Source organism: Atractosteus spatula, chromosome 22, assembly GCF_055471065.1.
Source record: "Atractosteus spatula isolate fAtrSpa1 chromosome 22, fAtrSpa1.hap1, whole genome shotgun sequence".
In the NCBI taxonomy this organism is placed as follows: domain Eukaryota; kingdom Metazoa; phylum Chordata; class Actinopteri; order Semionotiformes; family Lepisosteidae; genus Atractosteus; species Atractosteus spatula.
Window position 1 is genome coordinate 131,576 of NC_142727.1, and position 15,491 is coordinate 147,066.

Sequence of the window (15,491 nt, forward strand, 5' to 3'; positions counted from 1 at the left end):
CCCAGCTCAGGGGACAGGGCTCAAATCCAGTCCAGGCCCGCTCAGGGGACAGGGCTCAGTCCAGTCTAGTCCCGCTCAGGGGACAGGGCTCAGTCCAGTCCAGCTCAGGGGACAGGGCTCAAATCCAGTCCAGGCCCGCTCAGGGGACAGGGCTCAGTCCAGTCCAGGCCCGCTCAGGGGACAGTACTGACATGGAAACAGAAGAGACAGACACACAGCTGACGCCTCGAGTTTCTGAAAAGGAATCTTTATTAATATTTTACAATCCTGTATTTACTGTAGGTTTTCCTCCCCTCTCGAGCCGGGTCGCTCGGTGGCGCCGGCGGAGCAGAACAGGAGACGAAAGACGAAAGAAAACGAAACGCTTCAGTTTCTGCTTGCGAAGGGCCGGGGGCGGGGAAGGGGAGAAATTCACATCTCGGAAAGAAAAATCCGTCAGTCTCTCTGATCTCTCGAAACAAGACAAAACCCAGCCCAGGGAGTCTCTCACGGCAGGCGGCCCGAGTCCGGGGGCCGAGAGGAGCCAGGCAGGCCGGTCCGGGAGCGATCCAGTCCCAGCGGGGGTCAGCCGGGAACGCCTCTCGCCTCCTCCCGCCCATCACTGCAGGTCGCGGTCCTCCAGGTAGCGGTACTCGAAGGTGAACCCCTCCTTCTTCCTCTGGCCCCACTTCTCGTAGTCGAAGTAGATGTACGTGCCCTGGGAGAGACAGGCCCGCGGGATCCGTCAGCTCTGGCGGCTCTGGCGGCTCTGGCGGCTCTGGCGGCTCTGGCGGCTCTGGCGGCGGGGGGGTGGGGTGGGGTCTCACCTGCTCAAACTCGTCAGTGATGGTCTTGGGCTCCTCGTGCCTCTGGAACCACATCATGTACTTGGTGTGAAACCGCCAGGACTGCTTCTTCAGAGCCTTCGCTGCCAGATACTGCGCCTTGGTGCCCTGCAGAGAACCGCAGTCAGTGCCCAGCCTGCCCAGGGCAGAGAGCGCCGCGCCGCGCCACGCCACGCCGCGCGGCCGCCTCACCTCCAGGTAGTAGAAGATGAAGAAGAGTGTCTCGGTGGACAGGCGCTGGTAGAACTCCACCGAGTCCGAGTGGGGCGGGGGCACCTGGTGGTGGAAGGGCAGAGTGGGGCACGGGTTCCTCATCAGGTACTGCCTGGGAGAGGGAGCAGCAGAGACAGGGGTCAGGGGCCGGCGCAGACAGACAGACAGACAGACAGACAGACAGACAGACAGACAGACAGACAGACAGGGGTCAGGGGCCGGCGCAGACAGACAGACAGACAGACAGACAGACACAGGGGTCAGGGGTCGGCGCAGACAGACACACACACACAGGGGTCAGGGGCCGGCGCAGACAGACAGACAGACAGACAGACACACACACACACAGGGTTCAGGGGTCGGCGCAGACAGACACACACACACAGGGGTCAGGGGCCGGCGCAGACAAACACAGAAAATAAATACAGGGGTCAGTAAATACAGGGGTCAGGGGCCGGCGCAGACAGACAGACACACACACACACACAGGGGTCAGGGGTCGGCGCAGACAGACACACACAGGGGTCAGGGGCCGGCGCAGACAGACAGACAGACAGACAGACAGACAGACAGACAGACAGACAGACAGACAGGGGTCAGGGGTCGGCGCAGACAGACAGACAGACAGACAGACAGACAGACAGACAGACAGACAGACAGACAGACAGACAGACAGGGGTCAGGGGCCGGCGCAGACAGACACACACACACAGGGGTCAGGGGCCGGCGCAGACAGACAGACAGACAGACAGACAGACAGACAGACAGACAGACACAGGGGTCAGGGGTCGGCGCAGACAGACACACACACACACAGGGGTCAGGGGCCGGCGCAGACAGACACACACACACAGGTGTCAGGGGTCGGCGTAGATGCAGACACACACAGGGGTCAGGGGTCGGCGCAGCAGAGGGCAACAGCGCAGACGCAGACAGACAGGGGACAGGGGTCAACGGTCAGCAAAGACCAGTACCTGATCCTCTCGGAGTCAGAGGGGTGAGGCATGTGCGTCCAGGCGGACTCCTGCATGGCCTGCTGGTACAGCTGGTCCTTGGACAGGGGCACTGGCCCCAGGGGACACACCCCCAGAGAGGGTGGGATACTGACCTCAGACAGCGTGGCCTGGGGGGCCGCCGGGGGGCCCGGGGGAGCAGTGGAGCTGGAGAACAGGTCTGTGACACAGAGCGAGACGGATTAACAGCACAGAGAGCGGCCCGGCGAGAGCAGAGACACGGGGACACGGGGACACAGAGGGAACAGGCCCGATGAGAGACAGAGAGACAGAGAGACAGAGAGACAGAGAGACAGAGAGACAGAGAGACAGAGAGGGAACAGGCCCGGTGAGAGACACAGAGACAGAGAGGGAACAGGCCCAGCAAGAGGAGAGACGCAGAGACGCAGCAGGAACAGCTGTCCGTCTCTCACAGTCCTGCCGTCTCTCCCTGGGTCTGGTACAGCCGTCCCAAGACGGTCTGCTCCTCAGGGCCGGGGCGCGGTGGCACAGCGCCTCACCTCTGTCTGTGAGGTGCAGGGAGGGGATGTCTCCGTCCAGGCCCGAGCCCAGGGCCGCCCTCTCCGCCATGGACTTCAGGGAGCTGAGCTCTGGGGCCTGCAAGCAGAGAGAGAGGGTCAGCCCTGGCTGCGCGCCGCACCGCGCCGGGCCGGGCCGCCCCGGGCCGGTACCACGCCCCTACCTTGATGCCCTCGCCCTGCGAGTAGCTGTGCGGTCCGTTCAGGAGGCTCTGGCCCGGTTTGCCCTCACTGTAGGACGGGGAGGGGGAGCCAGGGGGCAAAGTCATAGAGCCCAGCAGGCTGGAACCACTGCTGACCACAGCCTCCTTCCTGAGAGACAGACAGAGGGGTAATTATACACTGCCTCCCCAGAGACAGAGGGGTAGTTACACACTGCCCCCCCAGAGACAGAGGGGTAGTTACACACTGCCCCCCCAGAGACAGAGGGGTAGTTACACACTGCCCCCCGACAGACAGACAGACAGACAGACAGACAGACAGAGGTTGAGGGGAGGTGCTCACGCTGGGTTGGACACTGTGCCCAGAGAGGGGGGCTGGCTGTTGGGGGGCTGGCTGCTGCTGAGGCTCGACTCCTGCGTGCTGTCTGCCACCACGGCGCTGTAACCTGAGAGGGAGAGGGAGGGAGCGACTGAGCGCGGGCACAAAGCCACACGCACACGCACACGCACACGCACACGCGCCGCCACTCACTGGTGCTCCCGTTCTGCTTCTGTCCGCTGGGGGGTCTGGCCGGCCCGCCGCTCCCAGACGCTCCTCCGGCGCTGCCGCTGTTCCCCGCCGCGGGGGCCGAGCTCGGGGTCCCCGCCGTGGGCCCCCCGCCGCCCGCCCCTCCGGCGCCACCACTCAGGCCCTGAGCCGCATTTCCTGAGCCCACCGGCGCAGACCCCAGCCCCAGGATCCCACCGCTGACACCACTGACCCCCCCGGGGCTGGAGCCCAGGAGCCCCACGGCCCCGGCGCCCGCGCCCGCCCCGTTGCTGCCGCCCCCGGCGCCCGCGCCGCCGCTGCCCCCCCCGGCCGCCGCCTGGGCGTAGGGGGTCGGGGTGGAGCCGGACAGCAGCCCGGCCATGGGGCCCAGAGGGCTGGGGGGCATCGCAGACAGCCCCAGGCCTGCCATCGGCCCCGCCGGCCCCGCGCCGCCCCCCGCCCCCGAGCCCACCACTTTCCCCAGGCCCAGGCCCAGCCCCAGGCCAGGGGCCGCGGGGGCCACACCTGCCGGAGCCGGGGCAGGAGAGCCGGCCGCCGCCGGGCCGGAGCTGGGGGCGCTGGCGGGGGAGGAGGAGGAGGAGGGCAGGAGCAGCAGGCTGGAGGGGCTGGGGGTGCTGTTGCCCCCTGGGGTGGCCCCCCCGGCCCCCGCGGTCTTGGAGGGCGGCACCTGCTGCTGCTGCTGCTGCTGCTGCTGCTGGCTCTGCTGCTGCGCCCCCGAGGGGAAGCCCCCCGAGCCAGGCAGGAGACCGCCCATGTTGCCGAGGAGACTGTTGCCCCCGGCGCTGTTCCCTCCCGCCCCGCCGCTCCCGGCAACGGTCGCCATGGAGAGCAGCGAAGAGGAAGAGGTGCTGGAAGAGGAGGAGGAGCAGGAGGAGGAGGAGCAGGAGGACGGGTTGCCGTTCTTCACTGGAGACTGAGGAGAAGCGGCAGGGGGAGAGAGAGCGTTACTACGGCGCGCTGGCGCCCGCGCTGCGCCGAGAGAGGCGGGAGGAGTGAACAGCCTCACCTGGCTGACCTCGCTGTCCGTGGAGCGGCCACGCTTCTTGTCGTCCTCCGAGTTCTCCTGGAAGAGAGAGAGGAGTCAGTGGAGGCGGGACAGGCCGGGGACAGGCCGGGGACAGGCGGGACCTCCGCCCAGGAGCAGCTGGGGCTGACCGGAGCTCACCGTGGTGCAGTTGGCTGGCGATGGAGGGATGGGCGAGGACGAGGTGGTGGAGGTCGGGGTGCTGCTGGACTGGTTGAAGATCTCGTCCTCCATGTGAGAGTGTCCCGGAGGAGACGTCGCCACCAAAGACTGGGCTGCAGAGGAAGAGACAGAGTTCGCCATAACACCCGGACCCACCCTCACACACATCCCGACACACACCCCCCCAGACAGAGAGACTCTCAGACACGGTACTACGGTCTTCACGTACGGATGTCTTCCAGGTCAAGGTCGTCGTACAGGAACTCGTTCTCCTCAAAGTCGGGGTCCTGCGAGGAGTCCAGGTAGTACTCCACATCGTCCTTGATCTTGCGGATCGACTCCACCTGCACAGAGTCGTTGTCCAGCATCCGCAGGATGGTCTCTAGCATCCGGATGTGGTAGCGGTGCTTCTCTATGAACCGCTTGAGCTCCTCAATACGGTCCTGCTTCTGTACAGACACAGGGGGTTCATACAGTGGTGATGCTGCAGACAGAGGTCAGGGCTGTACAGAGACAGGGGGTTCATACAGTGGTGATGCTGCAGACGGAGATCAGGGCTGTACAGACACAGGGGGTTCATACAGTGGTGATGCTGCAGACAGAGGTCAGGGCTGTACAGACACAGGGGGTCAATACAGTGGTGATGCTGCAGACGGAGATCAGGGCTGTACAGACACAGGGGGTTCATACAGTGGTGATGCTGCAGACGGAGATCAGGGCTGTACAGACACAGGGGGTCAATACAGTGGTGATGCTGCAGACGGAGATCAGGGCTGTACAGACACAGGGGGTCAATACAGTGGTGATGCTGCAGACAGAGGTCAGGGCTGAACAGAGACAGGGGGTTCATACAGTGGTGATGCTGCAGACGGAGATCAGGGCTGTACAGACACAGGGGGTTCATACAGTGGTGATGCTGCAGACAGAGGTCAGGGCTGTACAGACACAGGGGGTCAATACAGTGGTGATGCTGCAGACAGAGGTCAGGGCTGTACAGAGACAGGGGGTTCATACAGTGGTGATGCTGCAGACGGAGATCAGGGCTGTACAGACACAGGGGGTCAATACAGTGGTGATGCTGCAGACAGAGGTCAGGGCTGTACAGAGACAGGGGGTTCATACAGTGGTGATGCTGCAGACGGAGATCAGGGCTGTACAGACACAGGGGGTTCATACAGTGGTGATGCTGCAGACAGAGGTCAGGGCTGTACAGACACAGGGGGTCAATACAATGGTGATGCTGCAGTCGGAGATCAGGGCTGTACAGACACAGGGGGTCAATACAGTGGTGATGCTGCAGACAGAGGTCAGGGCTGTACAGACACAGGGGGTTAATACCAATTGAGCTCTTTGTTCACAGCAGGCCTGGATGCACAGCGACAGAGACACAGCAAGGGACAGACTAACCTCTTTGTCTCCCTTCTTCTTCCTGGTCTGGACAGAAAGAGACTCCACCTCACTCTCAAACTGGTCCACCTGCATGTTGAGAGTGTCGATCGTGTTCTGAGGAAGAGAGAACCATTAGCACGCGAACACCCAACACGTCAGCACAGCAACGCCACCTGGTGGAGGAAACACGCACCGTCAGCCACTGCCCGACCTCCTCCTTCTCCTTCTGCGCCGGGTCCACCTTCTGTGCGAGCCCCAGGCCCTCCTTAGAATAGGCCTTGGTCTTGGTCTCGCGCTCCACGATCTTGAAGCGCTCCATTTGCTGTGGGTAGAGACAGGAGCTGGGGCTCAGACACACAGCACAGCCTCCTGCTCTAGAGCCTGTGACTGGGCTGTGTCAGTGTGTCCACAGGGACTAGAAGAATCTAGAGCCCTGTGACTGGGCTGTGTCAGTGTCCACAGGGACTAGAAGAATCTAGAGCCCTGTGACTGGGCTGTGTCAGTGTGTCCACAGGGACTAGAAGAATCTAGAGCCCTGTGACTGGAGCTGTGTCAGTGTCCACAGGGACTAGAAGAGTCTAGAGCCCTGTGACTGGGCTGTGTCAGTGTCCACAGGGACTAGAGGAGTCTAGAGCCCTGTGACTGGGCTGTGTCAGTGTGTCCGCAGGGACTAGAAGAGTCTAGAGCCCTGTGACCGGGCTGTGTCAGTGTGTCCACAGGGACTAGAAGAGTCTAGAGCCCTGTGACTAGGCTGTGTCAGTGTGTCCACAGGGACAAGAAGAGTCTAGAGCCCTGTGACTGAGCTGTGTCAGTGTCCACAGGGACTAGAAGAGTCTAGAGCCCTGTGACTGGGCTGTGTCAGTGTGTCCACAGGGACTAGAAGAGTCTAGAGCCCTGTGACTGGGCTGTGTCAGTGTGTCCACAGGGACTAGAAGAGTCTAGAGCCTGTGACTAGGCTGTGTCAGTGTCCACAGGGACTAGAAGAGTCTAGAGCCTGTGACTGGGCTGTGTCAGTGTGTCCACAGGGACTAGAAGAGTCTAGAGTCCACCCTCGTTCCCTCACCGTCTCGATTAGTTTGCGATTCTCCACCAGCTGCCGTTTGTCCTTGATCTCGTTGGATGCCACCCACGTCTTAATCTGGTCTCGCAGCCGCTGCAGGGAGAGAGAGGGGAGTGAGAGAGCCGTCTCCGCTGTTCCGGGTCCCAGCAGAGTCCAGAGAGTGTCTCACCTGTAACTTCTTAATCTCCTTCTTGAGGTCAGCCTCATACTTCTCCTTCTGGTTAGCATTGGCTGCGTTGTGAAGCTGGGAGAGGAGCCGAGAGGTTAGTCCGGGCGAGGTCATGACGGGGACCCGGGCGCAGAAGAGGCGGCGCCGTTCGCTCACCTTCTGCCAAATGTCCTCGAATTGTTCCACGCCTTCCGCGACTTTCTTCAGACATCGATCTATTTCACCTGTGCGAGAGACAGCGTTAACACAGCCGGCCACAGCGCCGCGTCACGAGGACAGGGAACAGCGAACACCGGTCTGCTGACCTTGTAGTTTTCTCTTGTCAGCCATGGCTCTGGGACTAGGGCGCTGTCTTCATTCCGTCTGTCACTGAGAGACACAGGGGTCAGAGCAGACACACAGGCCACAGCTACAGGACAGGAAGCAACCACTTCTCTAGACTTTCACTACAGCTTTCTCTTACAGGACTGGAACAGACTGGTCTACTGTACTGGGACTGTAGCTCCTACTGTAACAGACTGGTCTACTGTACTGGGACTGTAGCTCCTATTGTAGCAGACTGGTCTACTGTACTGGGACTGTAGCTCCTACTGTAACAGACTGGTCTACTGCACTGGGCCTGTAGCTCCTATTGTAACAGACTGGTCTACTGCACTGGGACTGTAGCTCCTATTGTAACAGACTGGTCTACTGTACTGGGACTGTAGCTCCTATTGTAACAGACTGGTCTACTGCACTGGGACTGTAGCTCCTATTGTAACAGACTGGTCTACTGCACTGGGACTGTAGCTCCTATTGTAACAGACTGTTCTACTGTACTGGGCCTGTAGCTCCTATTGTAACAGACTGGTCTACTGCACTGGGACTGTAGCTCCTATTGTAACAGAGTGGTCTACTGCACTGGGACTGTAGCTCCTACTGTAACAGACTCTTCTACTGTACTGGGACTGTAGCTCCTACTGTAACAGACTAGTCTACTGCACTGGGACTGTAGCTCCTATTATAACAGACTGTTCTACTGCACTGGGACTGTAGCCCCTATTGTAACAGACTGTTCTGCTGTAATGTTATTAGTACAATTAGTTCAATGGTCTAGAAATAATGAGAACTTTCCCCACTTCTTGTACAATGACAAACCTGAAAGTAAAATCCAAAACATAGCTGAGCCACCTGTTTCTGCAGGTCAGTTTTCCGCACCGAGTCGCCCTACAGAACAGCACCCGTCTTCCAGAGACACACCAGGAGATGGGATCAGGCTTGAGGCAACACTCCTCTTGCTTTTACAGAGAACACTACGAAGCCCCAGTATCCGCCTGAGAGCATCACAGCCTCCAGACCGATCCGGCTGCTGCGCAATTCGCGCCTGCGACTCTGAAACCCGCTGAGCTCAAACCAGAGCGACACTGCCGCTCGGAGCCTCGGAGCCGCGAAGCCGAGCCCACCCCCGGCCCCGGAGCAACACGGCGCGGAATTCAGCTCGTGTGGGGAAAAGAAAAATACCGCTTTTGACGCTTCATTGTTTTACTCGTTTTCTAGAGCATCCTATCCCTCCTTCCCCGGTTTTCTCCGCCCTCTCTACCTTAACGTCCTCGGCCACCGTCTTCTTCTTGCCTTGCTTTTCCACAAGCCTTTTTTACCCAAATTATTGGGTAAATTTTCTTATTGTTTTTTTTTACTCCGGCTGAGACAATCACCCACAGATCCAGATCCAAGATGGCCGCCAGAAACCCCCCGATACTACGGTTGGTCTGGCGACCCGCCCTAGCCCACTTCCTATTGGCTACTAAAAGCTGAAGTCACGTCTCCATTAGACAGAGGCGCTGTCAATCAGAGCGACGGTTTACGAACGATGCTCTTCTGTGATTGGTGGAACGGGAAGGTCAAAGGTATAAATATTGCTCGTTGATTGGAGGAGGGTGACTGGAGAAGCGAGGAGCGATTTTTGATGACGTATACGGAAGTATGTCGAAAACACCGGAAACGTGTTCCTACGCTTCGTTCTGAATATGGCCGCGCTGTGTGGGGTTCCTTACGGAAAGAGTTGTTACGGCACGCCGAACAAAACACAAGCAGTAGTTTTCCTTTAATCTATGAGAAGCTGATCTCTGCAACGAGAATCAATCTTTGAATTGACAGGACGCCGTGGCTGTGTACCAGGGGACAGTGAGAGGGCTGTAATAGAGCCTATAACCATCTAGAAAGTAAACTGGGTTTAGTTTGCAGATGTATGTGTTCAGTTAACATTTCAAATCGACTGTTCTCGCGAAATGCATCTGAATCTCTATCGATAACCTGTGCAAAACTGAAAACTCCCCATGAAAAGCTCACTTCCTCTGTCTCCTTAGCTGATGCTCAGAATCATTTAAAAAAAGTTAAATACATCTTCCTCATTTTGAATGAATAGAATTTTGTTTAAAAGTTACATAATTGTAAAATACTAGGGGAACAAACAGGAATAGACAATTTTTGCTTGTGATGTATAGTCGAAAGTGTATTGTAAAAGTAAGGCTGAATAATGGTGGTTTATATGTGAAATGTTTTTTTCTAAAATAAATAAAAAAAACAATTTATAAAACTCCTTGCAGGAGAGAAAGATTACTGGTCACTGACGAGGCAGGACCGTCCACGACCCCGCTGTCCTGCTCACTGGTCACTGATGACGCAGGAATAGTTTGCGACCCCGCTGTCCTGCTCACTGGTCACTGACGACGCAGGACCGTCTGCGACCCCGCTGTCCTGCTCACTGGTCACTGCCGACGCAGGACTGTCTGTGACCCCTCTGTCCTGCTCACTGGTCACTGACGACGCAGGACTGTCTGTGACCCCTCTGTCCTGCTCACTGATGCCGCAGGACCCTGCTGGTCCCTGTGGGACTGTCTTTCAGGATGAGACGTGTCACACTGACAGGGCTCCTGCAGGACTGAGAGGGACTCTTCCTGATTCCCCGACTTTCCCCACACAGTCCCAGCAGGGCCCGGGAGATCTCGACACAACCACGCAGGACGAGGAGTCCGGTTTCTAGAAATCATTTTATTAAAGAAAGCACTGCAGTGACAAACCCTGTGGAACACACATCAGTTAATCACAGGTGTGATTACAGGACGCGCGGTCGAGCTGCGTCACCTGCTTCACTGCAGGAACAGGATAAAAACGAGCGCCAGCCGAGGGGCAGACACTCACAAGCACAGAAGAACGGCAGTCAAAAACGTCCTGCCATCGAATCTATTTCTTCTCGGCGAGCTCAGTGAAGAGCTCTCTCTATAACACCTAGGGGTCAGCAGTCCAGCTACACAATATTAAACCCTGGAGGATTGTTGTCCATCGGCCTGTAGGGGGGGCTGTGTTGTTACACAGCCCCATGAACTCTGAAGTCCTGTGTCCTTGCTCTGCTCTGTAAGGTTTCTTTTGCTGCAATGCATTGTTGGAATTGTAGTCCCCACACTGCCGCAGTGCACTATGGGAGTTGTGGTCACATGCCCCCTCAGTACAGTGTGGGTGCTGTAGTCCATCAGGGCTTGCCCTCCCCCTCTCTCTTGACTTTCAGGAACTCGGCCATGTTGGAGAAGTACTTCTGATTGGCCTCAGCCACCTTCTTCTCGGCGGCCTGCGGGTTCACAATCTCCAGCCCCTGCAGTGGGGTAAAGGCCACACTCGAGCTGGTCCCCGACGAGCGATCCCGGACTGTCGAGCGGCCCCCATACACCATGCTCTGCTTCTGCAGGGTCCGCTGGGGACAGAGAGGACAGGGTCAACACTGGCCACTGACTGACTGGCTGGACACTACAGCACAGAGACACTGACTGACTGACTGGACACTACAGCACAGTGACACTGACTGACTGGACACTACAGCACAGAGACCAGGTTACCTGCAGGGACTTGGAGATTCGGGCCTTGGTGGCCTCGTTGACCTGTGCCTGTCGCACTCGGCCGCTGCCGGATTTTCCCAGCTGTCCCAGGCTGAAGCCCAGGTCCTCCTGGTAAGCATCGTCCTCAATCTAGAGGAGGAAGAGACGAGGGTTCACACAGAAACACCAATACCCCCATCCAAGAGCTACACAGACCCCAGAGACACTCCTCATACACAGAGATCAATACAGACCCCAGAGACACTCCTCACACACAGAGATTAATACAGACCCTAATACAGACCCCAGAGACACTCCTCACACACAGAGATCAACACAGACCCTAATACAGACCCCAGAGACACTCCTCACACACTGAGAAGAATTCAGACCCTAATACAGACCCCAGAGACACTCCTCACACACAGAGATCAACACAGACCCTAATACAGACCCCAGAGACACTCCTCACACAGAGAGATTAATATAGACCCCAATACAGACCCCTGAGACACTCCTCACACACAGAGATTAATACAGACCTCAGAGACACTCCTCACACACAGAGATTAATACAGACCCTAATACAGACCCCAGAGACACTCCTCACACACAGAGATTAATACAGACCCTAATACAGACCCCAGTGACACTCCTCACACACAGATTAATACAGACCTCCGCAAAAGTCATGCGATTGGCGTGTTTCCTGATCTCCGTCAGCCCCAGCCGCTCCTTCATCTTGCGGTACCTGTAAGAGAGGGAGCGAGAGGTTGAAGCAGACGCGGTGCTGCTGGGAGACGGGGGGAGCCAGCGAGACGCACCTCCGCCCTCCTCTCTTCTTCCTCTGGCCGTCCAGGGGAGCCGGCAGCGGCTTCACCTGCTTCACGGGTGGCGGCTCCTGCCACTTGTCGAACTTCCTCTCGATCTCCTCTTTCAGGTCGTACCCCACCTGTCAGAGCCGAGGCAGAGGGGTCAGGGGTCAGGGGTTGGGAGTCGGGGGTCTGGGGTCGGAGCAGAGGGGCTGACCTTGCCATCGGAGCTCTCGTGAAAGCTGTCCACTCGGGACGCCAGGGTGCACTTGGCCGACACCAGCCGGGCCGCCTTCCGGCGCAGGTCCTGGACAAACAAACCCCGTCAGCAGGCGCACATGATCTACTCCTAGAGCTTCCTCACACTACCTCAGGGACAGACAGACTGATCGAGAGCCGGAGAGACGAGGAATGAAGAGACGCAGGACAGAGAAGAGGGACAGACAGGGAGACGTGGGACAGACAGACTGATCGAGAGCCAGAGAGACGAGGGCCGGACAGAGAGGGAGATGGGGGGACAGAGACGCGGGACAGACAGGGAGATGCGGGACAGAGACGCGGGACAGACAGGGAGACGCGGGACAGAGAGGGAGATTCGGGACAGAGACGTGGGACAGACAGGGAGGCGCTGGCGGACACACCGGGGGCAGGGACTGCACGATGTCGCTGTGGTAGATGTAGCCGGTGTGGGGCAGCAGGGAGGTGCTGCTGAAGCCCGACAGGGAGCGGCGCTGAGCTCCCAGCAGCATCAGGTTACAGGCCGGCATCTTGGACAGGTTCGTCAGGCCCCCGGCTATACCTGGGACAGAGGGACAGAGACGGCTCCGTCACAGCCTGCCGTCCCCATGAGCCTGCAGCACCGAGAGGGACGGGGAAGCCGCGCGGTCTCACCCATGATCTTAGCGGCCGTCGATGCCCCCACGATGATGGACAGGTTGGGGGCGATGAAGGACATCCTGGACTCCACGTACTCGTAGATACTGTGTTTCGATTGGTTGAGCTCCAGGGCCATGTCGCACGCCTCCTCCAATCGCAGCAGCTCCTCGTCGCCTAGCAACACCCTGCGCAAAACCAAGACGCACAGGAGTCCGTGTGACTCCACACAGAGGGATACAGCACTTCAACAGGATCATCTGTCAGTCAGGGGGTCAGTCAGTCCGTCCGTCCATCCGCAGGTCAGTCAGTCCGTCAGCGGTCAGCGGTCAGCGTGCAACCACGCTGCTCAGTCTCACCCCTGCGTTGTGGAGGCCGTCACACTGACCACCATGATAGTGGCGTTGGTCAGGATCTGCTGCAGCGTCTCGTTGTTTTTACACTTGTCCAGATTGTTCCCCAGCTCCTGAGACCAAGACAGGTACATGCACAGACCACGATCACACTTGGTGATTACACTCATAAAAGCCTTACACACACACATAGTTCTGTAAAAACAACCTCCATGAACAGAAATTCTTCCCCAACTTTACAAATCTAATCCTAGAATTCCCACACCTGCCAGAATCACAACAACTCCCAATCCTACTGGGAGAGGGAGGAGAGAACTCAGTTGAACTGGCAGCCCAGTGTGTTATCTCCTGTCCCAGCCTGAGGAACAGTGATCCTGTCTCTCAATAATAATAATAATACAGTGTGTGATCTCCTGTCCCAGCCTGAGGAACAGACAGTGAGCCTGTCTCTCAATAATAATAATACAGTGTGTGATCTCCTGTCCCAGCCTGAGGAACAGACAGTGAGCCTGTCTCTCAATAATAATACAGTGTGTGATCTCCTGTCCCAGCCTGAGGAACAGACAGTGAGCCTGTCTCTCAATAATAATAATACAGTGTGTGATCTCCTGTCCCAGCCTGAGGAACAGACAGTGAGCCTGTCTCTCAATAATAATAATACAGTGTGTGATCTCCTGTCCCAGCCTGAGGAACAGACAATGAGCCTGTCTCTCAATAATAATAATACAGTGTATGATCTCCTGTCCCAGCCTGAGGAACAGACAGTGAGCCTGTCTCTCAGTAATAATAATACAGTGTGTGATCTCCTGTCCCAGCCTGAGGAACAGACAGTAAGCCCGTCTCTCAATAATAATAATACAGTGTGTGATCTCCTGTCCCAGCCTGAGGAACAGACAGTGAGCCTGTCTCTCAATAATAATAATACAGTGTGTGATCTCCTGTCCCAGCCTGAGGAACAGACAGTGAGCTGGTCACGCAGTTTAAGCTCGGGAATCTGAGACGTTAGCCAGGCCCAGATCAACAGCACCAGGGACTCCGGTCACAGTCAATCAGGACTGAGGTTCCTACCCTGACAGTGCGGACGTAGTCCAGAGAGTTTGGCACCAGAGACTCCAGTTCTGGAAACCTCTTGGAGTACTTGTCCCGCACGAACTTGTGGATGATGTCTGGGAGAAAGAGGAACAGCAGGACAGAGGGGGAGATGGTCAGTGTGGAAGAGAGGACCCACAGAGCGCGCAGGACTGCGAACAGCGGGCACCCCTTTTGCGCCGAGAGTGGTGGGTGTGGTGGGAGGAAGGCTGCAGGCCGGACACTCACTGAGCTCGTTGTCGATCTCCACGGTCAGGTTGTTGGCGTCCACGATCAGCCTGTATTCTGGGTCGGCCTCCACCGGCCCAGAGACTGCGGGAGAGAGGGAGGGAGGGAGAGTCGGGTCAGAACAGACTCGCCAGCACAGCATCGCGCTGGCGCCACCCACTCGCTCTCACCTTCTGAGGTCTTGCGCTGGTTACCGATGTACTGACTGATCTTCTCCATTATCTCTGCAAACTGGAAAGACAAAGAACAGAGGTATTTCACAGCACAAGTCACACCTCGTCAGTCACAGCCTGAGAGACACCGAGCCCTGAACAAACTCTTTCTCTCTCACACACACCGAGCCCTGAACAAACTCTTTCTCTCTCACACACACCGAGCCCTGAACAAACTCTTTCTCTCTCACACACACCGAGCCTGAACTAACGGTCTCTCTCTCACACACACAGCGAGCAGTCTGCAGTGAGGCGGGTACAGGCAGGACTCACCGACTTGCTGTGTCTCAGCTTGGCGATGGAGGTGACGCTCTCTGTGCCGCTGTAATCCACCTCCATCTCCTCCGGGATGTCAGCCAGCCCCCCCGTGCCTTCCGCCCCGCCCTCCCCATCGCTGTCCGCTCCGTCGGCCCCCTCTGCCCCCGGGTACAGACCCGGCTCGTCGCCCTCGTCTCCAGCCTCCTCCAGGTCCGCCAGCAGCTCGTCCGCCAGAGACATCTGAGAGAGAGCAGAGCCCGAACAAAGCCTTCATCTCCTCAATCTTGAGAGACTCAGCTGAAGCCGCACAGAGTCCCCCACAGCAGCGCTCCGGGGACTGAAACACTCTCCGCCCCAGCGAAAGGAAGCGATCTCTTACCTCTTCCCCTTCTTTCTGCTTCTCGGGTGGTCAGATACACAAACCAGGTCCGGATATCTAAGCGAAAACAGTTCGAGCTTCACAGCTTGCAGCACACCGACCGCACAAACAGCGTCAGCTCCCGTCGCCGGTTAATGACGTCACCGTCGCTCTCGCGCGGAGGCCTAAGGGAATGCGCTGTGCCCATGTGATTTCTCCAGTATACGCAGCATGAGATTAGTGACGTCTACTGTACTGGGCCTGTAGCTCCTATTGTAACAGACTGGTCTACTGTACTGGGACTGTAGCTCCTATTCTAACAGACTGTTCTACTGCACTGGGACTGTAGCTCCTACTGTAACAGACTGGTCTACTGT

At 57.7% G+C, this 15,491-nt stretch overlaps 2 protein-coding genes across 3 annotated transcripts; both read right to left on the minus strand.

Annotated features, from left to right (window-relative positions):
- Positions 1-231: 231 nt before the first annotated feature.
- On the minus strand, positions 232-8,797 carry LOC148816353 (CCR4-NOT transcription complex subunit 3-like). Of its 2 annotated transcripts, none has more exons than XM_088940158.1 (18): positions 8,663-8,797; positions 7,389-7,452; positions 7,240-7,307; positions 7,084-7,158; positions 6,918-7,007; positions 6,048-6,176; positions 5,873-5,968; positions 4,695-4,908; positions 4,445-4,578; positions 4,286-4,342; positions 3,262-4,192; positions 3,073-3,175; positions 2,733-2,880; positions 2,551-2,647; positions 2,012-2,210; positions 1,017-1,149; positions 807-932; positions 232-697 (listed from the first exon to the last, which is right to left on the minus strand). In XM_088940158.1, the coding sequence occupies exons 2-18, from the start codon at positions 7,411-7,413 to the stop codon at positions 599-601; spliced, it is 2,724 nt and encodes a 907-aa protein (XP_088796284.1). In that variant the 5' UTR covers positions 7,414-7,452; positions 8,663-8,797; the 3' UTR covers positions 232-598. The 2 variants fall into 2 exon arrangements, with proteins under 2 accessions (XP_088796284.1, XP_088796283.1); XM_088940157.1 differs by having other exon boundaries at positions 4,695-4,914.
- Positions 8,798-10,093: 1,296 nt separating this feature from the next.
- On the minus strand, positions 10,094-15,277 carry prpf31 (PRP31 pre-mRNA processing factor 31 homolog (yeast)). The gene is made up of 13 exons (XM_088939501.1): positions 15,136-15,277; positions 14,772-14,996; positions 14,457-14,517; positions 14,287-14,370; positions 14,038-14,135; positions 12,976-13,082; positions 12,635-12,804; positions 12,385-12,542; positions 11,961-12,050; positions 11,756-11,883; positions 11,610-11,682; positions 10,953-11,081; positions 10,094-10,810 (listed from the first exon to the last, which is right to left on the minus strand). The coding sequence occupies exons 2-13, from the start codon at positions 14,994-14,996 to the stop codon at positions 10,592-10,594; spliced, it is 1,542 nt and encodes a 513-aa protein (XP_088795627.1). The 5' UTR covers positions 15,136-15,277; the 3' UTR covers positions 10,094-10,591.
- Between the last annotated feature and the right edge of the window lie 214 nt (positions 15,278-15,491).

Bases quoted from the DNA above. Each gene is read 5' to 3' on its own strand.
- prpf31 (XM_088939501.1), bottom strand. From the start codon at position 14,996: ATGTCTCTGGCGGACGAGCTGCTGGCGGACCTGGAGGAGGCTGGAGAC. The intron at 12,051-12,384 runs GTGTGTCCGCCA...TTGTTTGTCCAG, and splicing joins TCGTGCAGTCCCTGCCCCCG to GACCTGCGCCGGAAGGCGGC. The intron at 10,811-10,952 runs GTAACCTGGTCT...CTCTGTCCCCAG, and splicing joins GAATCTCCAAGTCCCTGCAG to CGGACCCTGCAGAAGCAGAG.
- LOC148816353 (XM_088940157.1), bottom strand. From the start codon at position 7,413: ATGGCTGACAAGAGAAAACTACAAG. The intron at 2,881-3,072 runs GTGAGCACCTCC...TCTGTCTCTCAG, and splicing joins GGCACAGTGTCCAACCCAGC to GAAGGAGGCTGTGGTCAGCA. The intron at 2,648-2,732 runs GTAGGGGCGTGG...CTCTGCTTGCAG, and splicing joins CGCAGGGCGAGGGCATCAAG to GCCCCAGAGCTCAGCTCCCT.